The 27,675-nt window shown below is 46.2% G+C and overlaps 2 protein-coding genes across 4 annotated transcripts; one reads left to right on the forward strand and one right to left on the reverse strand.

Moving 5' to 3' along the window:
• Position 1: 1 nt before the first annotated feature.
• PRRT2 (proline rich transmembrane protein 2) lies at positions 2-13,597 on the forward strand. 3 transcript variants are annotated; one of them, XM_063137405.1, is made up of 5 exons: positions 2-89; positions 843-852; positions 7,924-8,580; positions 9,379-9,511; positions 12,413-13,597. In XM_063137405.1, exons 1-5 carry the CDS (start codon positions 22-24, stop codon positions 12,421-12,423), a joined length of 879 nt encoding a protein of 292 aa, XP_062993475.1. In that variant the 5' UTR covers positions 2-21; the 3' UTR covers positions 12,424-13,597. The 3 variants fall into 3 exon arrangements, with proteins under 3 accessions (XP_062993475.1, XP_062993473.1, XP_062993474.1); XM_063137403.1 differs by lacking the exon at positions 843-852 and having other exon boundaries at positions 2-97; XM_063137404.1 differs by lacking the exons at positions 2-89; positions 843-852 and adding an exon at positions 4,036-4,098.
• Positions 13,598-19,085: 5,488 nt separating this feature from the next.
• CDIPT (CDP-diacylglycerol--inositol 3-phosphatidyltransferase) lies at positions 19,086-27,480 on the reverse strand. Its single transcript, XM_063137619.1, has 6 exons — positions 27,230-27,480; positions 26,029-26,163; positions 24,932-25,085; positions 23,095-23,176; positions 21,286-21,367; positions 19,086-21,180 (listed from the first exon to the last, which is right to left on the reverse strand). Exons 1-6 carry the CDS (start codon positions 27,270-27,272, stop codon positions 21,011-21,013), a joined length of 666 nt encoding a protein of 221 aa, XP_062993689.1. The 5' UTR covers positions 27,273-27,480; the 3' UTR covers positions 19,086-21,010.
• Positions 27,481-27,675: the final 195 nt, after the last annotated feature.

The following is a 27,675-nucleotide window of genomic DNA, read 5'->3' on the forward strand; positions in this document are numbered from 1 at the left end:
TGCATTGAACTAGCAGGGTCGATGAGACCATTTGACGCGCACCAGTGCAAAGGGAGGGGAAGGGGCGTCTTTGCAGACAAAGCTGCCGAGTGAGCAAGTAAGAGGGGTGGGTTGTGGGGGAGGGAAAGGGGGCGCGGAGGCTGCATCTTTCCATCTATTCCTCTTAGACTGGGGAGGGGAGAGAAGGCGGGATACAGCAGAAAGAGGGAGGGTGTGATGTGCGAGTGAGGGGGGGTGCCAATCCTGCCAGCCATTTGCCCACCCGCTTCTGCCAACTGGACACAACCAGGAGCTCAGGTAGGAGAACGAGAGACCCTGCTTGATCCACCCTCTTCAAATCCCTCTTTTCAAATCTGTTTAAGAGGAGGATAACGGTGCTGCGGCAAGCGGGCGGGGGAGACCAAAGGGACCGAAGTGAGCAGGCAGGGCTGGGTGTGAGCGGGGAAAGGGAAGTACTCTCTCACAGGCATGGAGGAGGGGGTGCTGACAGGAGGGGGGATCATGGGGGGATCTGGCAGTGGGTATGTGAAGTGGGGGCAGGAGCAGTAGTGGGGAGGTGGGAGGGGATATTTGCAGTGCCCTGAACCCCATCCCTGGCGGTGTTGGGGTTCCCTTTGGGGGGCTGGGTTGGGGAATGTGCAGCATGTACATGGGTGCGTGGGTGGCAGTGGGAGGAAGGAGGCGAAAGAGGGACGTGGTGGGTCGGCGAGGAGGGAGAGAGATTGGCGGGGTCTCAGGTGCGTGGCTCTCTTTCATTCTCCCCGTGTTTGTGGGAACGAACGGTGGTATTGTTGGAAGGGCTCATGAGTGGGGTGGGTCTGGGGGCTCGAAGGAGAGCGAAGCTACAGCCCGGTGTGCCAAAGGAGGTGGCGGTGGATGGGAGAAGGAGCTTCAGTGTGGAGAAGCCCAGGAATGCCTATGCTCAAAAATGGGTGTGAGGGAGGGAGGAGGGTGCGTCAGGGAAGTTGAAAACAAACGTGTGGGGGGGTCGGAAAAGGTTGATGGGGGTCGTGGGTATTCCGGAGGAGGTTAAACTGAAACGGGGCGGGGGCGGGGGGGGCAGGCAATGGCTAAAGCTAAAATACACACATACACATTTCCCTAGGAGTAAGTGCTATTCAATTAAGTGAGTCTTACTTCGGAGTAGACTTGCACGGGTTTGCACCACACATCTCTGAAAGGAGCTTTAATGGGAAAGGGAGCAGGGAAAGGGTTATTTTCCATCCAAGCAAAATGTTTTGCGCGGGGCGGGGGTTCAGTGAGGCGGGGTTGGTTTGATGAGGCGACCCAAAGAAGAAGGCTGGAGAGAAAAATAGGTGTGGGGAGGGGTAGCTAAGGTTAGAAGAAAAGGCGTTGTGCGCGGGGAAAGGGTTGTAGGGAGCTGTCCATGGTAGGAGCGCAAGGTGGCGGCGTGGTCTAGGGGTTTGGGGGGCGGGGGCAGGCTGGAAAAGCAGAAGGGTGTGGGGAGGGGGGAGAGAGGGATTTGGGTGGGTGTCGGAAAGGAGGCAAACAGGTGAGGAGCCGAGGGAGTGTGGAAGTGAGTTGACACCAGGAGTGCGGTGGAGGGAAGAAGGGGGTGTAGGCAGCTGGGATCGTTTCCGTGGGTGTGATGGGGGCGGGGCGGGGCCGGAGAGATGATTTGAGACGGACGCTGCAAACAGGCAACAGTTGTGGGATGTGCGGAGGGAGAAGTTGGAACTATATAGGCGGTGTGTGCGTGTGTGAGAGCAGCCAGAAGAAGGCGAGATTAGCGGGAGACGGTAGCTTTGGAAGGATCCTTGTGTGGCGGGAGGACTGGAAAAAGGTGGGTGAGCCAATTGGGGTGGCTTTAGACACGAAGGGGTTAACCCACTGGCAGTGGGGTGTACGTGAGCATGTCACACATTCATACATGGGGGGGGGTTGGTCCCATACTACAGAGGCGTTGCAACTGTGGCCCTCCAGATGTTGCTGGACCCAACTGCCATCAGCCCCAGACAATGGTCTGAGATGATGGGAGGTGCAGTCCAGCAACATGGGGTGGGCCACAGGTTCCCCATTCCTGGTTTCTCTAGGACGGGGAATCCATTCCAATATGGGATCAAGCTTGGAGTACACTGGGATGTGGTGGCCCTGAGCTTGTGTTCCAAGCTCACTCCTCCCCGTCTGCAGAGTGCCTGAAACTTCTCTGATGTTATAAAATGTGCATAATCTAGGTGGCAATCCTATGCAATTTACCCGGGAGTAAGCCCTGTTGAACTTATGGGCCTTACTTCTCGGTAGATGTGTATGGGATTGCGCTGTTAATGGACTAGAATCCCCATCCTGTTTGTTAGACATCCCTAACCCTCCTAAGAGGTGATTGGATGTCTTTCCGCAAGACTATCCTTGCAAGCATAACACGAGGATGATTCTAACGATTAAAATAATGAAAACACACTGAATTACCTCCCGTTAAAGGAAGCATCTGAATCAGCACCAAGAAGGGGTGTGTTTTCTTCTTTTTATGAGCAAAACTTGTACTGAATCAAGTATGTGATGTGATGTAATGGCATGGTGTGTGTGTGTGTGTGTGTGAGAGAGAGAGAGAGAGAGAGAGAGAGAGAGAATTTGAATCATCATTTCTGTCAGGATGAGATCAGTGGTGTGTGAATTAAACAAACTGGAACCAGCCTTCCCCAAGCAGGTCTTCAGCTTGAGTCAGGCTGCTGGCTGTCAGGGCCAGTAATTGGGCTGGAGTTGTTTGGGATATTGGGCACAGAGACAGACTGGTCAGGTATAATTGGAAGTGTCAGGCAAAGATATAAGTGCTGGCCAAGGATTTATTATTGAGGTTTCTTCTGACATTTGGTGAGTGATCAAATGTGTGCAGAGTACAGGAACAAATCAGTTCTCTCATTCTCTCTCTGTCTGAATTAATGCTAAATAAATCACTCAGTTGCAGTGTGTGTGTGTGTGTGTGTGTGTGTGTGTGTGAATAACACTACCTGTAAGACAGTTTGTAATATCAGGCCTATCTGTGTTTGTTATGTTGAGGTGTTCCTTGTCTACGAGTTTGACAGGATTTGAATAGTTGTGTCAGTCAGAGAATCTGTTGTGGCATCCATGTGCCAGTCAGCATCACTGTCAGGGTGTCTGTGTGTCGGTCAGAAAGCAGGAGCGTGATAATTAGTCACTTACAAAGGCAACCATATGTGTGTGTGTGTGTGTGTGTGTGTGTGTGTGTGTGTGTGTGTGTGTTGGGTGGGGAGAGATCACAAAAGACTTTGAAGGATGGCAGTCATCAATGCAGCCTCTGGGATCCTTGACAGAGGAGACATGATTCTCTAACCCGCTCCTGCAGGAGAGCTGTTGTGCCTGGCCAACTGCTACAGTTCTTCCACAAGTCAGCCAGACCTGAAAGTGCAGAAATGGTATCATCCCTTGTTGAAGGTGAATGGTCCACATCATTGTTCACCATAGTGAAAGGAAGAACTGAACTAAAGCTAGGATATGGTTCTCGTCCTGGATTTTCCAGGAGAAGACTTCAGGGGCGGGGGGAGGGATTTAAGATGGGAGATGGTTGACTAGTGATATCAAGATTAGGCAAGACATTTCTCTTCCATAGAATTAGTGAGTTTGAGAAGGTTCAGTATAGCATCCACCTCCTTCTGCCCCACCCACCCCAATACCAACCTGCACCTCAATTTCAACCTGCAGTTCATGGACTATGTATTTGGTGTGGGTCTGCTTCTGTTTAGTTCATCTCACTGTGGTGAAAGAGCTGTGGGCATCTATCGACATGGAATAGCTGTAGGTGATGTGATACCTTTTTTTTCAATTCCTCTCATTCATCAAGTGTGAACTCTCCTTGTCATGTCCACATCCTGGTAATCTGATGCAGGATCTCTGTTACCCAGGATATTTCAGTGTGAAGCGTCTCTGTCATTTGACGTACTGACTTGGTCTCACTTGACTTAGTGAGTTCTAAAGAACAGTCTCAAGGCACATGATGCAGCAGCCATACTGAGGCTCAGCAAGACTTGTTGGCACATAGATAGGAGATCCCATCCCTCGTTTGACCCTGGGAATCCCATGAACACCATCTCCAGCTCTGATGGAAGGAAAAGCAGGATATAAGTATAATTAGTAATATATACCGTCATACATTAAAACATCCATCCAGGACCTTGTGGCTCCTGGTAACGCAGTTAACCATTCTGTATTTGATAAGGGTCTGCTTTAGAGTTGCAAAGCTAGATGAACACCAGCACATCTGAGGGGGGTATCCCAAGAGGCTACAACAGGGTTGTTGTGAGGATAAAATGGAGAGGAGGAGGATCATGTACTTTGCCTTCGGCTCCTTAGAGAAAAGGCAGGATATAAATGTAACAATAAATAAAAAATAAATATTAATGAAACTAATTTTTAAAAATGCATTTATGTTAGCGGAAATTGCTTGCAAAAACATGGATATTAAGCAAAGTTGCATAAAAAAATGTAGGCACTCACAAAAATGCCTACAAATTTTCATTCAAACTTACTTTTTAAAAATCTCAAACTGATGTAAAAATGAGATGAACCAAAGACTGGGGAAATGAGAAAGTGAGAGAAATTGAAATTGGCAAATTCATCCATTCCTATTTCAGAGAATTGAAGCTACCACCAAGAAGACCCTGCTCCTACTGATTTTTTTTTTTAAAGTCCTCATAGGGTGGAACCTGGAGGGGGGCATTCATGCAAGAAGAGACATTTCCTTAGATCGTTAAGCATTAGCCATTTAGGATTTTAATAGTGCAATCCTATACATGCTTACCTAGAAGACTCATTGAGTTCAATGGAAGTTACTCCCAGGTAAGCAAATATAGATTGCAGCCTAAGTGTCATAACCAACACTTGGGATTGGGCCAGAAACTAATTGGCAGCCTGGACAGATGCCTCAAAATAGGTAATATATCAGATTATCACCAGTCAATAAGCAGGCTGCTGTATCCTGCCCTAGCTGAGGCTTTTGAACTGTCTTCAGAGGCAGCCCCATGTAGTATCAAGGTAGTCTAGTCTGGAAGCCACTAGACCTTGAATGGCAATGGCCTGATCCAATAATGGATGTAGCTGGTATACAGCCAGAGCTGAATTGCACAGCGGCTAGCTCACACTGATACAAGCCATGGTGCAGTGACTCAATAAAGTCAGTTCACACGTGACAGTTTTAGATATTGGGGTATTGTTGTTTCTTTGTTCTATTTTGTTTTAAATGTGTACATCTTCGATGTACTCCTTAAAATGTAAAGTGTGAATGCAACAAACACCTGTTTGTAAATATGTATGCGGGAGGCATACTGGGTGGCAAACTTGGTTTCACCTCTGTCTCCACACAGTTTTTTGTATTTGGAGAAAAGTGTAAAAAAAATTTAATCTGGAAATTTGATGGGTTCGTTCCAGATCTGCACTGGATCAACAGTGCAGGCAGAAATTGATTTCCCCACCCCCTCCTTCCCAACACAGCCCCTCCAACCCTGTGAAAATGCTGAATAGCTTCAGGAGACTGTGGTGGGTGGGGAGAAGGGACCCTCAAACATCACCACCTGTGAGCAGAGCCCTGCCTCTGGAGGGAGGCGGATCCTGGCTCCAAGCCAGTATTAGGAGCACCATTCAGGGAAGGCTGGGGACACCCTCACCCCCCATGTGTCACACTTCGTGTGACTGCATGCCTATGGCTCTCTGGCCCACTCATTAGTTCTGTACACTGACTAACTATTGTTGAACGTTAAATAGAGTTACGTACCAGGCATGCTTGCCAACGACACAAATCCCCCCATGCATTCAAAAACTGACAAACGGGGGGAAAGATTGCAGGGCTCTGCGTCCTTTGTGATTAAACAACGCTGAAATTGCAGAGAGGCAGCCATCTCCAACCTGGTACCCGCCAAATGTGTTGGATTACAACTCCCACCATCCACAGGCGGGGAATGATGGGAGCTGTAGCCCAACACATTTGGAGGGTACTAGGCTAGGAAAGACAGCTGTGATTATTTTCTCTCTTTTTAACGTGCCTCACAACAAATATTCTTAAAATACATTTCTTTAACAATTTCCCTTTATATAGATTAAATTGTATGTGTGTGTTGTTGCAAATTAAGTTTGAATGGCCCAAGATTTGTCCTTTGTGTGTTTTATTTGTTGCCTTAATGTTCATTGGCGAGATGAAAGCTTTCTCAAGTATCCCTCAAAGTCAAGTTCCAGTGCTAATTTTCTCAGTCAATCTTGGAGATCACAATGGGGCAAAAGGGTAAGATTTCATGTGGTTTTCCACCAGGGAGTATTGAACCCCTTTCATGAGAGCCAAATTCCATTTTGGAGACATTCTCAGGGGACGCATTCCAGTGGTGGGTGAGGAAGAAGGTAAAATGGGCAGGGCCAAAATGCCACAAGGAACTAGTATAGTTTCGTTTCAGGGAGTAACACTATAGCCCCTAGACAGTGTCTGGGGGCACTAGGATAGTGTGGATTCCCGGATCTGAGGTCGGAGACACCACTCCGAGCTTGGGCCCAAGTCTCTGAGCTCCCCTCCACCTCTCAGCTGTCTTGGACCGAAGTGCACCAGCTTCCTCTACAAGGTCGCAAACATAACCTCTGGAGGAAGGGCAAAGGGGGTGTGCTGGTGGGGGGGAGGGGAGGAGACTAGGGAGGCTGCCTTATGCCATATACAGAGGCCGCCCCAGTCTCCTGCCCTCCCCTGCCTCAATGCCTCAGCTAGATGGGCTAAAATGTCCATCTAGCTCAAATGCAGAGCAGGGGGAGATCTCCTTTGCACCGCTCCTGCTCTGCATAGGATTCCCATCAGCCTCCAAGTCAGGAGAGGCTGGCGGGAATCGTGACAGGATTGCGCCCTAAATCTCTCACTGCCAGTAACTAAGCCTTAGGAGAGGCGTTTCCACCTTTCAGAACGTTGGGATCTGAGGTTATGCACGCCTGATTTCAGTATATTAGAGCAGGAATAGGCAACCTGGTAGACACGGCTACAACTGAGGGGTGTGTGGATCTTAGGGGGCCAGCCCTTCCCAGCAATTAAACTCCAGGAAAGCAATAAACACAGTCTTACATCATTACTGAATTTACCATTCTAAGGCATAATCAAAGTTGTCTGTAGTTTTTTTTAAATAAACTGAGTATCATAGATTTGCTTTTCTCCCTTAAATAACCGATTAATAATAATAATCAGTGATTATAGAATATATATAATATGCAAGCATCACAGCTATGCCCAATGTCCTATAAAACCAATGGGATAGAGGAGGGACAATGTTCTTCCCCTCCCCCTGCCCAATATGACACAATTGTCATTTTTTTGCAACAGGTAATAAGTTGGTAACTATTCCCACACCTGTCTTATCAATATGTCCCTTTGGACCAGGCGTAGGGATATGTGGCTCGACAGATGTTGTTGGACTACAACTCCCATCAGCCCAGCCAGCATCGCCAATGGTGAGAGACGACGAATCCTGGAAGACCGCGTTTTATTTATTTATTACATATTTATACTGCCCAACAGCCTAAGCTCTCTGCGCAGTTTCCAACTAAAACCATAAAATCCAGTTTAAAACTTTAAAAACATAGCATCCATCCTTGCTTTAGACCAGCCTTCCTCAACCTGGTGCCCTACAGATGCTGGCTGGGAATGATGGGAGTTGCAGTCCAACAGATCTGCGAGACACCAGGTCGGGGAAGGCTGCTTTGAGCAGTTTGAAAGGCCTGTCTGAAGGGATTGGCTGGGGTGCTGAAGCCTGTGATTTGAGAGGCCCCCAAATGCCGGCCCTCCTTGCCTCCCATTTTGCTGGCCTCCATCCTGGCTTTCAGAAGTGGCTCTGCAGTTGCTTCAGCCCAGTATTGGGCTGGGGAAGGCATGGTGGTTTTCCACATTGAACGCCTCCCCCCCCCCCCCGCTCTAATTCTCCTTCCAATCAGGTCTCTGCCTGGACAATGTCGGATGATGCTGAGAAGAACGAGGCTCCCCCGGGAGAGCAGGAGCAGCAAGGGAAGGAGGAGCAGGAGCAGCAAGGGACAGAGGAGCAGCAAGGGACAGAGGAGCAGGAGCAGCAAGGGAAGAAGGAGCAGCAAGGGACAGAGGAGCAGGAGCAGGGAAAGCCACAGCAGCATCAGCCATCACAGTCGCCCCCCCAGAGCCCCCCTGCACCGGAGGTCCCTGCGTCGCCCGTGATGGTGACAGTGACCATCGAGGAGGAGTCGGTGGAGGGACCGCAACAGAACGGAGAGGTGCTGGGGTTGAAGGCTGGCTCGGCCGAGGAGCTTGGGACCACCCCTGCCCCGCCCACAAGCCCCCCGGCCCGCTCCAAATCTGCCTCGTTGAACGACCTGAAGCCCCAGAACAGCATCAACGGCGGCCCCCGGGCTGTCGTGAGGAGCAGCTTGTCTGGGTCTCAGGTGCACCTGGCGGGAGTGGCCGGAACTCCACGGGCCAGCCTGAGCCGGCAGGCCTCAGCAGCGGAATCAGCGGCTGGCGAGGCTGGTGAGAAACCCAGAGACTACATATTCATTGCTGCCCTCTCCTGCTTCTGTCCAATCTGGCCCATCAACATTGTTGCCTTTGTCTACTCTGTCATGGTAAGTGCAAAGGGAGTGGCCGGGAGGGGTCTTGAAACCTTTGACTTCCCACCACCACCAAGCTGTAGCCACAGCAGTGCTGTGGTGTTGCGTTCGTTTTGATCTTTCTTCCATTTCGCCCCTGGGTCAGACTGCTCTACCATTTTTTGTACCCTCGCTATGCCCAGGAGCGAAGCGCAGCGAAGGAACAATAGGCTCACTTGCAGATAAATGGACTAGCTTGATTTTTTAAAACCTCTTAAAATATCTTTGGCAGCTCACGCCAGCTGAGAAGTCGGTCACTTATACATCACCAAAAAAAAAGAGGAAACCCGCCATTAAAAAAGAGGGCAGCAGAACCTCTTTCCGCCTGAGGGCCGGATTCCATTTCGAAGCAGCTGGGGGGGGGGGCGTTCTGGTGGTGGGCGGGGCCAAAGCATTGTTTAGCTTGAAGTTCTTTGTGCCAGTCAGTGAGGCAGGCATTTCCGCCTGCACCAAAATGGCACACAAGGCTCGTAAAGACTGTATGGAAGCCAAGAAACCGCCAAGGGATCGGCGGTTAAGAGAAAGGAAGTGGGGCCAGGGAGAAGGGCGTGGGAATTTGGGGAACCACCGAGGAACAGATTTAGCCCCTGGGCCTGAGTTTCTGCATTCCGCGCTGAAATTTTGAATGGGGAGCGGTATATAAATATTGTAAATAAAATAATTAATAAATATGTTCCCTGTTACTCCTGACAAAGGGATGCTATCCAGGTAACTATCCTGGGATGATTGCCTGATGCTCTCCTTCCCCCCTTTTCCCTTTTACCTCCTTGTCAGTCCCGTAACAGCTTCCAGCAAGGAGACATCGACGGGGCACGGCGCCTGGGAAGGGTAGCAAAACTTCTGAGCATCGTTGCACTGGTTGGGGGTGTGCTCATCATTGTGGCCTCTTGCGCCATCAACTTCGGAGGTGAGTATCTGGGAAAACAGAGGTGGATGGGGGCTCTCAATGTTTTACTTAACGCTTAAATATTTGTGTTCCAAGCCCCTCGCCCCGTCTTCCCTTTCAACACAGAGAAATCCGAAGAATATCGTCTCAGACATTTGCCCCCTTCCTTTAAAGAGGTGACGTTAGTCGTCATCCCTATGCAGTGAGAGAGAAGTTATCAGTTGGCACAAAGCATGATGGGAAATATTGATCCCTGTGGTGAAACTAAGTGCTTCATCCAGAGGAGTAAATTGCTGTTGCTCATTTGCATATGTTCCATCTGACAGCATATTTGGATTTAAAACTGACCACAGCATCACTTTGATGTGGAGGCAGGGTCTGTGGGAAAGAGTCTAGGGATGAAGAGAGACCTGCATTAATAAACAATAACAACAACAACAAATAATACTTCAAAAAGGCAGTGTCTGCCAGGCAGCCGGCAGCCATCAAAGTATTTCAAGCAGCCCCATTGTATATTTGTATGAAACAATTGCCCACCCTAATCCAATAGAAGAAATGAGGAATGCTGAATGAGAGATTCTCTCCACATCCTTGTATCAGTCCCAAATTACCCTGTTTCAAAGCGGCTTATGAGTAAAACAGAGAGTTGTGGGACATGGTGACTATCAGACATAATTATAATAGAAAAGCCAGTGTGGTATAGTAATTAGAGTGTTGGACTGAGACTTGGAAGGTCCAGGTTCTATTCTTCACTTGAACCATGAAGCTCCCTGGGTCATAAAGTGACTTGTCAAAGTGACTGCCTAACCTACCTCACACAGTTGTTTTGAGGATAAAATGCAGAGGTAGAGGAGTATCATGTGGGCCACCTTAGGTCCCTTGCAAGGGGGAAAAAAGGCTGGATATAAATGTAATCATATATATATATATATATATATATATATATATATATATATATATCAAAATCAGGAGTTAGTTGGTCATATGTTTTTGATGGCCTTATTGTCATCTGTTTCTCATGAAACACACTTCATTGGAAAGCTCTTACCAAGCAGATTCCAAAAATAACAATGTTTTTCACTATAATTTAAAGTCAGGCGTTTATTTATGTCCATAAAGCCTTTTAAAAAAAGAATTAGGCTGTCTTCTATAACAATGTACTATAAAGTTTTATTTTTAATATAAAAATGTCAAGTATAATTAAAGAAACATAGGTAATTGCAAATTGGAGCAAAATTAAATATGAACACACAAAAATCTCTGTACACCTTTATAAACACGGATACGGGCCAAAGTATAATGATATGCCAGTAACATACGGCCTGTAAACAAATCATGAAGGAGTTAAGAGACACCTACAGTTAAAAGTAACCCAGTCAAAGTTTAGTTTATAACAAGGACACTGTATTTAAGGAAGTTTTGTTAAAATAAAAGATGTAACACTTTGAATGTTTCAATAAATGCAGTTATTTAAATTAAACCCTAACTTCTTGTTAATAAATAAATGTTATTAATAAATACATTAGATGATATAATATATAATATTAAATTTGTATTACGTTCATATAAAATAATACAAATTCAGGTGCTGAGTTATAATGAATTTAGCCAAAACAAGGCTACTGAGAAACAAGGAGTTCTCAGCATGCTGGGGGAACCCCAAGATTTGGAGAAGCAGGAAACAACTTTGGGGGGGGGGAGAGAAAAATAAGGGGGCAAAAAGCCCACACAACAACCCCCAAACAGCCTAATAAGCATGCTCAGGAGCCATAGAATGCTGAGTGTCATGTAGGGAGGAGAAATGGAATAGAGTATCCTTAAAGAAGACATGGCTGGCTAGCTGGCTGGCACACTGAACAACAGCGCTCCATGCTGCAAACTTTTCTTGCATGTTCCACCTGTCCCTCCTATTAGAAGAGTGAGATGACTCTCTTTGTGCGTATGTGTGGTGTGTATGTGCATGCGTGCACATGGGTAAACAAAATAAATATCCACAAACCACCTTGGCATACTGCTGTACTCCTACAAAGGCAATTTGAGAGTTCAGGCAATCAAGTCAGGACTACTATAAACTGAACAGTGAATCAAGTACCATGCCTTCCCTTCTTTAAAGAAAACAGCTTTTCTTTAAAGAAAACAGCTTTTCTTTTCCTCATGAAGTTGTCCCAAACACCTTCATTTTCTTCTTAACCCGCTGAGGAAGGTGGCAACTGCTTAAGATGGTCAAGCCTCCCTCTCGTTTGTTTGATGTTCGGTTGCCCATGTCAGTTCTCCTCTCCTCAGAAAGGTAACAAATCCGCTCCCTTACCATAGTTGTTTATTTATTTATTTATTTATTTATTACATTTTTATACCGCCCAATAGCCGAAGCTCTCTCGGCGGTTCACAAAAATTAAAACCACAATAAAACAACCGACAGGTTAAAAGCACAATTACAAAATACAGTATAAAAAGCACAACTTTTAATCCAAACTAATATTACACTATGCTTTGTGTAGGGGGTATGTTGGCCTACAACCTTCAACCCTAACCCTTGACCCTATTTCTGTGTGGTAGGCCATCTTCATATCCAACAACTTCTCCTCAGAACCCTTTCTCATTCTTAACTTCCCCTCTTCCTACTGCTAGCACCAATCTTAGGCTGAAGTAGGCAAAACAGGGAAGAGAAGCAACCCCAGACTTCCCCCTGAAGTTGCCTCATCAACCTCCATGTTGCTTTTCCTGATGATGCGCTCCCACATGCCCCAGATTCTAGTGGAAGCCAGGTGTGGGGAGGTTGAATCGGGGCATGTGTGAAATGTTTCTCCCCATGTTTCTTTCCAGGTAGTAAAATGTTCCTTCTTCTGTCCTCCTTGACCCATGTTTTTACTCCTTTCCCCCAACTCCCTTGCCCCCCTGACCCTAAACTCTCTCCTTCCCCAGTGTTCCAGTGAAGGTGGTGCTTGGCTGCCACTTCCTCCCTAGCACCGAAATTTCCATCTTTGGAGCTGGGAGCCAGCATGACTACAGTACATCCATCCCATGTCCCCATCCATCTCTGACCCATGCAAATCAGGAGCACAAAGATGGAGACAACAGAGAAAGGGGGGGGGGGGGAGAGAGAGAGAGAGAGAGAGAGAGAGAGAAGAGAATGGAGACACAAGAACATGAATCTGAGAGGAACGTTATCTTTTTATGTTTATGTACGTGTCCTGCCCTACTAGGGACTTTTAGACACTTAAATGGGGCTGGGGAGAGGAACTAAACATATATTTCCATGTGTTTTCTCTCTTTCTTTCTCGATCTCTAAATCTTGATCTCCTTGTCCTTCCATCCATCCAGTCATCTTTTCAGCCAATGACCCATTTGCCCATCTTTCATCAACTGCCAAATTTCGACAGCAAATAAAACTCTTTCGATATTCCATGTTTACAAGAAGCTGCTGGAGAAAAGCTCTTTTCCCCACCCCCCTGTGAAGGAGGTGGGGAGCATGTTTACATGTTTGCTGGAGACAAATGAACAGAACCAGCACAGGAACAGAGGAAACACTTCTCATATCTCCTGCTTTCATCCCGTCGTGTTTACAAAAGACAACAACCAGGGATGGATGGGAGAGGGGCCGGTGCTGTTGATTGATTTAGGAGTTTGGTATGGTGGTGGGGGCAGTGATGTTAGGAATTTGCAGTGAGTAACTTGGAGCCAGGAGATGTGCTAACAAAGTGTCGCGACCAACATACATTTAGTTGCGTACATATAAGGCATGAAGGCAGGCTTGTGCAACCAAATCCATCACACAGCCAGTCAATGGGAAAGGGAATGACAATGAAATTTATGTTATCATCTGAAGGAAGACATAAAACCGACGTCAAGGAACTACAGCTCCAAGGAAAACAATGTAATAAATGGCACTGGGGGAAGTTGAAGCGTGAAAGTGGGAATGTGGAAGAGGCAATGGAGGAGAAAAAGCCCTGCAAGGCAGAGATCTGGCTGATAGGATGGTGGAGGGTTTTATGAAAGAGATGAAGTTACTCTCAAGTTAAAGGAAGAAGTACCAAAACCAGGAGGATGAAAAAGACAGCTCAGGAAGTTGCAAGGATGGCAAAAGAGCCATTAGAGGAAACAAAACATCTCTCATCAAATCAGTATAGAACAGCCTTTCTCAACCTGGGGCGCTCCAGATGTGTTGGACTACAACTCCCAGAATGCCCCAGCCAGCTCTGCTGGCTGGGGCATTCTGGGAGATGCAGTCCAACACATCTGGAGCGCCCCAGGTTGAGAAAGGCTGGTATAGAAGAACTGTTACTGCTATGTGCTATGCTTTTCATGAGACAACTGGAGTGAATGAAATTGTGGATAGCGGTAGTGATGACATCCCATTCGGAATAAAAGAGCATAAAGGGGACATGGGTGAAAATGGTTCCTTTTAATAGGGGACCAGGTGCAGCCATGAGAGCAGGGCAGCAAGCTTTTGGCTAGAACGGAATTCTTTGACTGATGAGGAGAAGGAAAGCTGAACCGGGTCTAAATGCAAGCATGAAAGGCCTACATGTTAGCCCACAAGCTATTGCGAGAGAAGAACCTCATCTGAACACTAAGAAACTAAAGATCTCAGGCAGAGATGGGAGGCAGCTGGAATGTTGCCATAGAAAGAATGCATAGCAATTAATGGGGGAAACACCAAGCAGTCGTGGAGGCTGTTGGGATGCTAGAGACTCTGTTCCCATCAACTAATTGAGTTGGCTAGCTGAGTTATGAATCATGAGCCTGTTTGCTCAGCGTCAGCACAGGCCCATTCTTTAGAAAGTAGAATAGTAACTGAGGGGAAGATCAGTAAATACACACGCAGCAAAAGAATTGGATCCAGGGTTACGCCATGATTAACTTACCTTCCATTGATTTCAGTGGCTTTAAAGAGGACCGGCTCTGCATCCGACCCTCTAATAATGAGGACATCAGAAATAAAGCAAGGGGTGTGGCAGAAGATAGACAAGCCAGAAAGACAGCCTCCAAGCATGTGACGGAAAGGTTTATATGTAGCTATGTGAGTGAATATCTAAGGGAAAGGTGTGACAGAAGAGTGTGAGTTTCCACCCTGTGTGCATTAAATATACCATTCTGTGGAAACAACAGAATTAGGAAGTGCTGGATAGAGGAAGCTGTGCGTCTACCTACCCACACAATTATAGAATACAAAACACCGCTCCAAATTCCAGTCAGTGCCACCTTCAATTCAAAAGCCAAGTTTAAAAGGAGCAGATGATAACAGCAAGAACAAATAAATGAAGGAAACACCAAAGGTTTACAAAAGCCCTCTGAAGGGAGAGGGTGAGAAAGGAATGGACGGAGGGACGTGTTGTCCTTCAGAATGAAAAGTAGGAGGAGATACTTGGACGAGGGCATACAATTGAAAACATCTTCTTGATTTGGGGGTGGGGGGAAGCAGCCTGATCGAAGAGCACATCTGAAGCAAAGATGGCGGTGGCGGGGGGATCTGGAGCTGGTAGAGAAGTATGGAATGATACTTTACTGATGGAGGAAGTCCTGAGGGAGCACCTGCACCATACCAAACGACAAAAATATTTTCGAAGGGCCAGAGGGACAACCGTGTATGCTACTGGACAGAAACAATTGGGGAAGGGTGGGGTGGGGGGAAGGGCACCAGCAAAGAATTGTGTGTGCGTCAGACACGAATTTACACCCGGCACAATGTGACTTTAATTTTTTTGTTTTGTTTCGCAGACTGTTACACAACGGGGCTTGGGTGGGTGGGTTCGTGGGAATACGGGAGGGGGTGGGTGAGCTGATATCACCCTCCCTTAAAATCTGTTCTTGGGAATGGGCACGGGGCTTTATTTAGGGTGAGGAGTGTCCTTAAACTCCTTCCCTTCGTAATCCCATCTGCACGAATTATTAACCTCTGACCATCCCTCAACCATTCCTCACCAAATAAAAATAAATAAATTGCCCTCCCTTTGATGGGTGCATGGTGTAGAAGGAAGGGCAATTTTTATTTTTATTTTTGCTTTTCATCATCCTGGGGACAGTTAATCTCTAGGAGATGGAAGAGGATGGTGAGGCGGGGGCCTGTTGTATTTTGATGTTGAGATGCAAGTATTCTATCTGCATGTTTTTATATTCTTATATTTGGGGTGGGGAGGGAAAGCTTAGAGGTATACAGGGGTGGGGTGGGGTGGGAGGGGAGGGAGATCAGAAATCTGGAAGGGGACAGAGTTGAAGGGATGTTGTGGTGTGAGGTTCAATTGAGAGGGAATTATGTGAGAAGAAAACAGGTGAATCTATGAATGAGATGTTCGACTCCAAAGGGAAAATGAGAGTGGCAAGAGATTAAGAGGGGGAGAAAAGATGAAATAGGTTCAGGGAGATTCAGAGATACCCCAAATCTCTCTCTCTCTCTCATACACACATGCACACAATTAGGTTGGATCTATATTTAGTCATACTTAGAGTAGACTCATTGAAATAAATTGGACTTAAGTTAGTCATGATTAATTTAACTTCCATTTATTTCAATGGTTCTACTCTAAGGATGGCTAAATCTGGATCCAATCCCTGGAGTTCAGAGATAAGGAATAGTTTTGGGATTTGCAGTAAACAACCCCGAAGGAAGAATTAGGACTTAGCGTAAGGATCAGTAACTGGGGCCTGCTGGGCCAAATCCTGCCTGCTGAGGGGGTGGTATGGTCTCCAGACCTCCAGTTACCAAGAAGGCAACGTTATGAACAGTTAGAGGGAAGGGCCGGTGCCACCATCATTCATCTCCTACAAAAGTCACCTGCTGATAGAACTAACTGCTAAATTGGGACTGGAGTTCAAATCTAGGAGGGAGAGAAGATTTTGTTGTTGTCTCAAAGCTACCTGGTTACACCTTCCCTTCCCCTTCCTCCGATTCTACAAATATTGGCTGCCTTCAATTTTACCCTCATAAACATGCTTTGAGCAACATCCGAGCTGGGGCACCGGCGAGGGTGGGGGCAGTAAAAGGGTTAAAAGTCAAATTTGGAAGTACAGCTATAGAATGATCTGCTTGGAGTACAGTGGGAGAGATAGTTGCTAATGGGGGGGGCGCGTTGTTGGGGTAAGAGGGATTTTACATTTACACATATCAGCTATTGAATGAAAATCACGTAACCTATATCTTTGACATGATGCTTGATAGATGTTTTCATATTTGGGGCTGGGGCAAAGTTTTGGATGCTGAAGAATAAAGTTTGCTTTAATATACTATTTTAGGGGGGGATTAGGTTTTTGTGGGGAAAGAACAGAAAGGAGATTTTATTTTTTATTTCCTTCTCCTCCCCCCCTCTTGAGATGCAGTTTAATTTCTTGCAGTGTGGAGCACTAATTGTGGCTGCAGAGTTGTGAGCAGGAAGCACCAGTCCCTTTTATGTCCTGTCCTTCTGTAAGACCATCTCCTTAAAATACAAATGTTCACATCTTTCTTGCCAAAGAGATGTGGAAGCAGGAAATTTGTTGCTACAAGAACCAATTTAAATCATGCCATCATTCTAAAAACTAAGCACAGTTCATTATTCGCTCTGTGGTGCTCATAACATTCTCGGGGTTGACCAGAAATGAGCCCAGTGTTTTTATTTACTAGTTTGCTCATTTTATAACTTATTTGTTGCAGTTAATTTTCTTACTGTTTCTTCCATGTTAGTTGTTCCTACTAATTAAAATGAGTTAATTTGAAACAGGAAAGGGCAGTGTTTCTGAGTTTGGGACCAATTAAACCCTTTTGTGCAATTCAGAATTTTGTTTTTGGGGTGGGTGGGGGTTGTGAAATTACAAATCCTAATACCAGTTTGTATAAAGAAATGGTGGGTGGGGATGCAAGAAGAGACGCGGTCAAATTATAAACTGCTACAGACTTTTGTATCAACGCATGAATCGAGTAAATAAACTCAGATGCATGAAATCAGTGTTGGCCAATTTTTTTTCAAGAAAACTCTGGCAGGCGCCAGGAGGCGGTGTTGTTGCTATTTGGACTAATGAGGCTGGGTAAACTCACTGCTTTTAAAAACCCACAAGGAAAACAAAATCCCGTAAATTTGGAATCTAAGATTATTATAAAGCTTAGATAATAGATGGGTGCAAATAGCTTTATTTTTCATAATTTACCCTAGCCATAGAGCAAGGGATTGTGTACCGTCAGCTACTAGCCATTCTGGTTTCTGAAGCACAACCCAAACTTTTATGACTTATTATGGCTACAGCCATTTGACCAGAAACTTGATTTAAAAATGCCAAATAAATAAATAGGTCTTCATAGTGCAGAATTCTATTTTATCAGTTTCTACAATTGTTTGAATTCACATTATACTGACAATGTCTAGTGGGGCAGCCATGATAGTCTATGCTACAGCAAAGAACAATGAAGAGATTTGGGGAAGAATCCAATGGTAGTCCTGTATAAATTAGGGCCATTCAGTTCAATGGGTCTACTCTGTGTAGGAGTATCATTGGATGCTACCCATAGGCACCAGAAAAACTAGCATTTATTATCAGTCATAGCTGATAATACAATTAACTTTGCAAAGTAGTGTGACAAGAAACCACTGTCTCTATTTAGACCCTAATGTTCAGAATTGAATTTCTTGATAAACTGTAATGGAACAGTGTCATATTCATTACAGTGAGTGCTTCTACATTAAAGTGGGCGTTGCAGACAGAATCTCCCTGGGGCCTAGAAATGAAGAAACAAGGCAAAACAAAAATGCCTCAAGTGGTCACTGTCATGCCCTGCCTCCCTTTTTATATGTGTATTGACATATAAGCACCATTGACTTCAATAAGACTTATTTCTAAGTAAATGAGCACTGGATCACAGCCTTAAACACTGGCAACCCTAATAAAAAGGAGCCTTCAAGAATTCAAGTTATTTCACTGAGTAAAAAGAACATTTGACCAATCTCAGGCCCCAAGCTGGGCTGCTGCTGAATTAGAAGTTACAGCACCCCCGATGGCAAAACAGGTTCAGAACTTTAGAAAGTTATAATACTATGGGGCTCATGCAGGAAAACCCACATGGGGGCAATCCAGCAGCCCACCATCCTCTTGCACAGGTCTGGTGTCGAGAGCTAGCATGGCTGGATGATTTGAAGTAAATCAAGGGTTTTTGACTCCCAACTGTTTAACAATGATAACAACGAAGTGATTCTCTCCCAACAACACACACCAAATTATACTGTTGAAATGAAGAAATAGGGAAGGCAGGCAGGTGTAACCAGTAACGGGGTTTTGTGAGAAAGAACTACACGCTCAGTTCCGTTCTGGTACTGAAAACTATTTACTGGGTGCAGAATTCTTTGATTCTAATTGTATGTCTTTTGCACCAGGCTGTGTTTGATGGATCTAAGGGTTCTAGGGGGAGGGGGGGGGAAATAAGCTACATCCTGCAAGCCTAAAATCTGCCCTCCCCCAGGATAAATCACGGTGACCCTCCCCCCTCAACTATACTGCCAGTCCTGACAACATCCAAAATTCAGTTGAATTCGGAGCTGGGGATGATGGTCAAACCAAACCCACACTTATCCTGGCTATTCCTCCAGGAATAAACCATTTACCTTGGAGACAGCCAAATTAAGACACACAATCACATGGTCACACAGATGGTCTTTATTAAGCAACTCTCGTTTTATCGAGAGAGGCCTCTTATTGCACCAAAGTTATATTTTTTCAAAACCTACATACAAATTATGCACAATTGGGGGTTGAGGTGTGGCAGTAACATTATGAAGGTAGGAGAGGGCCTGGTAAGGTAACACTGATCCCAATCCTGCAAGAGACAGTGTGGGATATTCCAGGGAGGCCAGGAAGAATAATCACCTCAATTTGTGTGCCCCACCCCATCTTTAGCTGAGGAAGATACATGGCAAAGATAACTCTACAGTTTGGCTCAATATGTGATGACATGGGGACGGTTACCTGTTACCCAAATTTGGTTCCTACACCAGTCACATCTTTAATGCCACCAGGTTCTAAATGTTACACTTCTAAATTCCTCTCACCCCCATCTCTTTCCTCTGTCTCTTCTACCTCGTCATCTCCAAGTGCCAATATGAAGAGCTGGATTTTGTGGGGAGGTGAAAAGGAAACCTTCAGGAATACGTGGGTCCAACTTGTAAACCTAGCCATCGTTGACAATAATGGAACGATGAAATAATATGGCAACTTGTGTTCATGAACAAATGATTAAGGGGAGAGGAAGACAGCTGTGCAAGTCCAGGCTTCCGATTATCTCAGAGAACTATGCAGAGCTGAGAACTTTGTCGAAAATAAATAGGAAATGTTTCTCTGCCTTCCAGCAAGTTTCAGAGCAGGCAAAACTTTACTGGGAAAAAAAGAATAAAATAACAAGGGTAGGCCGGACAGACGCAAAAGTTTTTACCTCACATCAGATAAATTTACTTCATATCACATTTTACCTCACATCAGGGTTCCATTGCACTCCTTTAAAGGTATAAAATGCATGATTATAGAAAAGAGAACAGCTGGTTTCAACTATGGTCAGTTTGAAGTTGGGGGCAAAATTATGGAAAGGGTTATGTGAAGAGACAAGTCCCTAGAATAAAGCTCAATACCGCTCATGCAAAAATGAGCTCCTGAATGCCTTCCGCTGCCCCAGAGTATACAGAACCCCCACAGATGTGTGCAGCAAACACAGCTGATGGTGGCAGACACTTTGAAAGCAAAGCTTTGTGAGGAGAAAACAGTCTGGGAACAAGATTCCAAAGAGGTTTTACCATATGGCTGCCTATGGTCAAGCATTTCTACCAAAACATTCACATAGGAGGATGACAACCATTAGTTAAAATGTATGCACAAGCGTCAAACTGAACAGCCAGGGAGAATCCTGAGGTGACAATACTGCACAATGGGATCTGGTCCCTTGAAATGTTACCTCTTAACAGGCTACTTCCTAAAGATATAGATGATTCTGGTAAACACTGGTGTTACTATGGTGAGAAGTCAATGACTGCTAAATGGCTGGTCTCATCCCCCTCTATCCTGGCCCAGATATATTTGGAGAATTCTTGGAATGATGCCTCCACCCACCCACAGAGCAATACTCCTATGTAGTTCTATAAAATGAAAGGCTAGGCCAGGACTTCTCTTCTGGTTGAATTTTGCTCCCCACAAAATACACCAGCAGCATGAGGCAGAGAACTTGAAAATCCCAAAATGACAATTCTATTGAGCTGCCCTCAAAACAGTGGATTAAATTCCTCCTTTGGTTGAGGTAAATTGCTGCCCATCAACCAACTTGCTCCTAAGCAGTGCAACACATTATGGAAGTGAAGGAGGAAGCCAGGAGGAGCAGGACCGTGCCCATCATCCCACAGAGACCACAAAGTATCACGGCAGGGTGGGGTCGTCAGAGCAAGCAAGAACTATACAACTGGAGTTGGCTAATCTGAGGCAAATCCCCATCCCAGCACAAAGTGAGGGTTGGCAGTTGATCCTGCTGGAAACGTGTGGGGGAAGTAATGCCCTTTGCCCCTCCAACGTAGCCTTGAAATGCTACTTCCGCTTCGCACGCTCAGCAGCGTCTAGAGCAGCCATGTTGCATGAGGCACAGACCAAGTGGACTAGGCTGATGAGACTCTTGGTGACGGCAATGGGGGCAGAAACCCACAGCACCAGGCGGTAGAGACCGAGATGTCCGGGCAGGAATGGACTGTGGAACGGGACTGGAAAATAAACATAAAATGGGTGGGTGGGGTGGAGGGAGTCATCTGGCATGGCCCATAATCCCAAACCTCCACCTCAGCCTCTCTCCAGTGCTGCATACTCACTTTGCGGTCCTTCTCCGAAACATAGCAAATACAGCATGCAGTAGAAGAGTTCATTACCAGCACACATAATGAAGAGTACAGGCTGAAGGTAAAGGGAGAACAAACTACATCAGACACAAACCAAGCTGGGGGAAGGCAGTAAAGAGAAGCTGTTTGGGTTAATAATCAATGCATCTACACACACACAAACACACTAACAATGGGGCTATTCACACACGACATGCTAACCCACACTCAGTGGTTGAGTGTGCACTGATTTGAATCATGGGCTGCTCGCTGAACCGTAGGTTAGCGTGTTGTGTGAACGCAGCCAGGGTGGCTTGTAAACTACCCTGAACAACACAACAAACCATAGGTTCTCAAGGTGGCTTGTTCAAGAAAGTAAGCCACACTGCATGGTTAACAAACCACCCTGGCTCCATTCAGACAACACGCTAAACTGCAGTTCAACAAACAATCCACGGCTCAAAACAACCCATGTTCAGCCACTGAGTGGGGATTAGCGTGTTGTGTGAACACTGTGAACAGCCTTAATGGCAATTGCTTTTGCTAGTTTATCTAAATATTATAAGCTGCCTTTTGGCTAAAGGGTGGGATAAAAGTGCTATAATAAATAAATAAGCATACAAGACATGGCAACATCATGTAAAAAAATAATAGAATCAAAGTGAGCAATGAAGTTAATAAAAGCAGCAGTCGGTTATCCAAAAGAGCAATCAGATGATCCCAAAGGCTTTCCGGAAAAGGACAGCCCTGGCCTGCTTTCTGAAGGGCTAGGAAGGGAATCCTACAGCTTTGGTGCCACTTCAAAGAAGGCCCTGAACCACACTTCGAATGATGGAGGCCCACCAAGCAGAGCCTCTGATCTTAATATGCAGGTAGACTCATATTTATTTATTTATTTATTTATTACATTTCTATACCGCCCAATAGCTGAAGCTCTCTGGGCAGTTCGCATATGAGAGGTGGTGGTCTTTAAGCTATCTTGTGCCTTGACCATTTAGGGCAGAGGAACACAAACTCTTTTGGAGAAACTCACAGGGGCTACATTTCAGGGTGGGGTGAAATGTGAGGGGTGAAGCCAAAACTACAAAACCATACCAAAAAACACCCCCTCAGCATATTTTGGGTTAAAGTTCTTACTGCCAGTAAGTTAGCCTTAGGAGAGGCATTTCAACCTTTTAGAATTTGGGGGGGGGGGGGAGAGACTGCTCAAAGGCCAGGAAACCAGCAAATGATTAGTGGTTAGGGGAAAGGGGGCGGGGCCACCTGGGGGATTTCAGGCAGCAGGATTGGGATGCCAACCCTGAAGTCCGACACCCTTTCAAGGTCAGCACCAGCACGTTAAACTGGGCCTTGAAACCAACTGACAGGCCATGAATTCAGAACACTCTGTTCATACCCTCTAATTTAAGGGAAGTCCTTTCTTTTCTTTAAAGTATACAATAGGATGGTCACAAATGAGGAGAGAACCCCTGTTGCAACAGGTAACTAAATTTGATGAAATTTACATCTTTCATAATTCGGTGAGGAATATTGTATATTTCTTAATGGGGGGGAAATCACCCCTAGTTGTCTCTTCTTTGCAAGATGGGTTTCAAACACAGGATTTGGAGCCGGGTGGGGGACAACGTGAGGGAAGGGAATCTCACAATCCAGATGACTGGTTGCTATGCTGGTGGAATGAGAATGACTGGGATGGTATTTTGCTTTGGAGGGCATAAAAGAAGGATATTATCAAAGGGCAGAGAGGTGGGAGATACAGCAGGAAGAGTTGGAAAAGATGGGTTCTAAACAAATATCACTCACCCGGGAGCTGTAATACACCCGCAGGATCCGGTTCCCTGACAAGTCAATGCTTTTGTGGCTCTCGGCACCTTTTACCACAGTGCTGGTAGGAGCAGAAGAAGGGCGTCGCAATGTGAATACAGAACAGTCCATTTCCCTTCCGATCACACACGACGGCTCAAGTCCTCCTCTTCCCTTCTACCTCGCTCAGACGGATACCGATCTTTCCTTTTTTAATATCTTCTCTCTGCAAGCCCTCCTTTTCAGACCTCCACATCATGCAGATTAGGTCTGTTTATGCTTATTTCAAAAAAGCTAAAACACTTCGAGAAAACGTTTTGCCACTCTTCCTTACATCTTATTTTTTCTAGTAGTAGAAGATATATTAAGAATTTGTATCACTTTGAAAACTCTAAAGTGCTTCACATACATTATCTGTGTTATATTCCTCACCAGAACCCTGTAAAGTTGGTCAGTATTATAATTCCCATATTGCAGATGGGTAGACTGAGGCTAAGAGAGAATGGCGTCCTATCGCCACCTAGTGAGTTCGTGGCAGAAATGAGATGTTAGCAACTTCCCAAGACAGTCTCGAACAATGCAATCTTATGCATGTGTACTCAGAAATAAGCTCTATTTTCAACATAACATCCTCCTAGTAAGTGTGTATAGGACTGCATCCTTCATCAATATATACTGGGAGGGTGTTATTTATTTTTCAATGTGGAGCAATACTCAAACATGCAACCCGTAGTCTGAAGTGGTGCAATCTGGGAAGGACTGTACCATGTGGTTCTGTTCTGCATGTTTGAACCAGTTCACAGTACAACTACAGGGACATACAAGACTAATTATGGACACTGCAAGGCCAACCAGTGACACCTTGAAACATTGCAGTGCTATTCTATTCATGTCTACTTGGAAGTACGTCCTACTGAGTTTAATGAGCCCTACTCCCATGGAAACATGTATACGACTGTAGACTTTGTTTCAGATCAGGAACAGCCAAGCAACCTGAGAGACACGCCTTGTACTGCCTTCACCTCCACCGGGGGGGGGGGGGGGCATAACTAAGTGGCAGAGCACACACATTGCAGGCAGAAGGTCCCGGTTCAATCCATGGGGCTCCAGTTAAAAAGACTAGGTAGCAGTCGATGGGAAAAGAGCTCTGCCCCGAGACCCGCTGCAGTAGGCAATACTGGGCTTGGAGGACAAATCATCTGGACTGGTATAAAGCAACTCCCTAAATTCCCATAGTGTTGCTGGCACCTTCAATAATGCTCAAAAAGCTCTCCATCCCCTTCAAAAAATTATTTTTAATAAAACTTTTTTGAAAAACATTAGGGTGCCAGGTCTCCTTCCTATTCCCGAACCTGCCACTGGTCAGCAGGCAAGAAGAGAAGGAAAGAGGTGCTCCCTGCCACCCACTCTTCTTCCATCCACACAGACCTTTCCTCTACTATCTCTCTCCACTCCCAGCTTCTAGCCTTGGTCTTTCTCTTTACCCAACCCCTTTTCTCGCTATTTCTTTCCCTTCCTCATCATTAGCCTTCATCTTTCTCTCCCTTCCTAGCATTGCTGATTCTCTCCCATTGACCACTTCATCTTGCTGTTTCTCCCCACTCCTAGCCCCTCCCCTCTCTCTCCATTCTACCCCTTTGCTTTGCTATTTCCCCCTCCATCCCAGCCTTGCTATTTCTCTGCCTTCCACCTGTTTTAACTAGCCAGCCCACTACTAACCACCTCCTCTATGGGAGCCATTTTGTGGTGGTGCCCACAGCAGTTTTGTAAATCCTCAAATGTGTCCCTGGAGAACCCTGCCATAGTATTAAGCTCCTCCCTTTCTCCCAACCGATACCTGTGGAGGTGGAGCCAATGAGAGGCGATATCAAGGGTCATGCTGAGTTGGAACCAGAGGGCAGATTCAGGGTAGAGCATCGCCAAGTTCACTAACAAGCACATGGTGGCACAGCGGTCGGTCAACATATCCAGCATGGCGCCAAAGCGGGTACCTGGGAGGAGCATCATACATCAGTAAGAAAAAACAGTGCTTTACGAGGATGAGAAAAATGCACCAACAGAGAGGACGGAATGTGCAGAGAGGGGTGACAAATCTGTGGTCCTCTGGACTGGCTTTCCCATCAGCCCTCATCAATGGCCATGCTGGCTGGGGCTGATGGGAGATGGAGCCCAAGTTCATTTGGAGGGTCACACCTGGTGTACAGGACACTGCAAGCCCTACACCATTGGTAACCCTCCCGAGTCAAAACCAGTTCACCAGTCATAGATTATGGAAGATGTGAGGAACCTCTTTCAAACCAAGGGCTGAACTCCATTTCAGAGAAGCTCCTGGGGGAGGGCATCCCAGTGGTGGGTGGGGCTAAAGGCAAAGCAGGCGGGGCAAATGATACAAAAACATCAGCATATTGTAGCTCAAAGCTCTTGCTGCCACTAACTGAGCTTTAGGGGAGGAATGTCAACCTTTTAGATTGGGAAAATTACAAACATCAAACTATCTGTGGTTGAAGGAAAAGGGGGCATGACTGGTTTGAGACCCCAGAAGGGCTGGATTTGGCGCCTGGGCCTGAGATACCCCACCTCTGGATGATGGCTTGCTGGGTGCTTGGCATGTTTTTGTAGCCCAATGGTGAGAAAGGCTGGTGGCTCCTTCAGTCCACATAGGGTGCCATGAAAAAGAACATTAGAAGAGCCCTGCTGAATCAGGCCAAGGGCCTACCTAGTCCAGCATTCCTTCACACAGTGGCTAACCAGATGCCGGTCAGGTCAGACAACACTGAGCCAGATGACCCAGCTTCACATGTTCTCTTTCTCTCAAAAGAAAAAAAAATGGTGGTTCACATTTGGCTGCTTTAGAGCATAACATTCCCCTCCATATCACACACTGTGGGCCTCTAGCTTTAGGGACAAAGCGGAAGGAGCACAGGCCGAGTCTACCTTGGTTAAGGGCCCGGGCCGCATGGCCGTCAAAGGCGTCAAGGAACCCACTAAGCAGGTAGAAGAACGATGCCGTCACGTGGGAAGTTGGCATAAAATAGAAAGCGACAAAAGCAAAGATTATGCGAGCATAACCTGCAAAGGGAAGGGAAGAAAAATAAGACACAATCCTTGAATCTTTTATTACCACCCCCCACAAATCCTGCAGCCTTCATCCACCCGAATTTCAGCTGGTCTCTGTGCTTCTACAACAGCAGGCCCCCCATCCCCTGTCTTCTAGGTAAGAGCCACGCACAACTCTGACGCTCCAGCTTGTAACGCTTCCTTTGGCTGCATGGATGCAGAAGAGGAGGAACAGATTCTTAGATAAAGCTACATTAAACAAAAAGGCTTGGCTCTAACAAAAAATTTGGGTCACTTGCGAGATCTAAAGGAGACATTTCGGGGGCTGCTGCCTTTTAACGGCTGCAGCAGAGTCAACACTTAATGAAAACAGCAGGTCACGAAACAGACTGGATGAGGTGAGAAGAAGACAATTAGAGCAGCTTTCACAGGATAGGCCGAATGGCCAGGTAGTAAAGCATCCTATTCTCCACTGCTGCCAATCGGGATGGCTTTTGGGAAACCCTCGAACAGACCATGATGGCAATAAGCCCAGGCCCTCCCACTGTGTCGGACTACAACTCCCATCAGCCACAGCCAGAAACACTGGCTGGGGTTGATGGGAGTTGTAGTCCGACACAGCGGGAGGAGGCTCGGTTGGGGAAGACTGCAATAAGCCCTCCGCCCTTGTGCTTCGTCTCCCAGCATCTGGTGTGCAGAAAAATACTGTCTCTGAACATGGACCTCTTCATCTGGAAAGGCCATCCCCGGAAAAGGTCCCCAGATCTAGAATCCGCCTCTTTCTGCCCTAGAGGAGCAGCAGGGCACCGCCTTAATCTTGTTCGCTCAGAAGTAAGCCCCACTGTATTCAATGGGGCTTACTCCTGAGTAATGCGTTTAGGATTGCAATCTTCCTGTAGTCATTCTTTCGTTTCGTTTGTTTGTTTACTGCGCTTTTAAACGGCCCAGTAACCAAAGTCTCTTTCCTGTACAATCCGTTAAAGTCATAACGCAAACGATAAAACAAGAAAAAATTAAAAATAAAAGCTAAGCGACATTCCAGCCCACCCCGGCGATCGCCCACCATCTCATAACATACCAATGAGGTTGGGGACGAAGAGGAAAATGTTTTCTTGCTTCATCTTGCCGCCGGCTGTTGCTCTCTGAAGATCGGAGCCTTCCTGCGAGCTCTGCCCAGCCCCAAGGCAAGATTGAGATCATGCAACAGTCGCACCCACCACACCTCTCCCAAGGAACCCAGGAGTCCTGCTCCCGCCTCGACCTGGTCCAGCCCCACCGCCCTCCCAGGGGACTCGGGACAGGCGCTTTCCCTTTTTTAATTGGCCCAATGCAATAAGCTTCTTTCGGTTTCTGCAACCTTCACCTAATGTGCTTATTAGGTGGGGGAAGGAAATGTCCGCTGTCTCTTTAAAAGCCATTATGATTCACCGCGCCTTAGTGGGTTAGACTGTACCAGAAGAAGAGGGGTGTGTGTGTCTTTTTTTAAAAAAAATGCCATTTGTACATCCAAACAAAGGAGAGGTA

The sequence above is a fragment of the Elgaria multicarinata genome, chromosome 11 (genome assembly GCF_023053635.1).
Source record: "Elgaria multicarinata webbii isolate HBS135686 ecotype San Diego chromosome 11, rElgMul1.1.pri, whole genome shotgun sequence".
NCBI lineage: Eukaryota > Metazoa > Chordata > Lepidosauria > Squamata > Anguidae > Elgaria > Elgaria multicarinata.

Coding starts and splice junctions, on each gene's coding strand:
- PRRT2 (XM_063137405.1), top strand. CDS start 22: ATGAGACCATTTGACGCGCACCAGTGCAAAGGGAGGGGAAGGGGCGTC. Junction 8,581..9,378: donor CCTTTGTCTACTCTGTCATG/GTAAGTGCAAAG, acceptor CCTCCTTGTCAG/TCCCGTAACAGCTTCCAGCA.
- CDIPT (XM_063137619.1), bottom strand. CDS start 27,272: ATGAAGCAAGAAAACATTTTCCTCTTCGTCCCCAACCTCATTG. Junction 26,164..27,229: donor CTTCGTCCCCAACCTCATTG/GTATGTTATGAG, acceptor TTCCCTTTGCAG/GTTATGCTCGCATAATCTTT. Junction 23,177..24,931: donor CATTGGCTCCACCTCCACAG/GTATCGGTTGGG, acceptor TGCTCCTACCAG/CACTGTGGTAAAAGGTGCCG.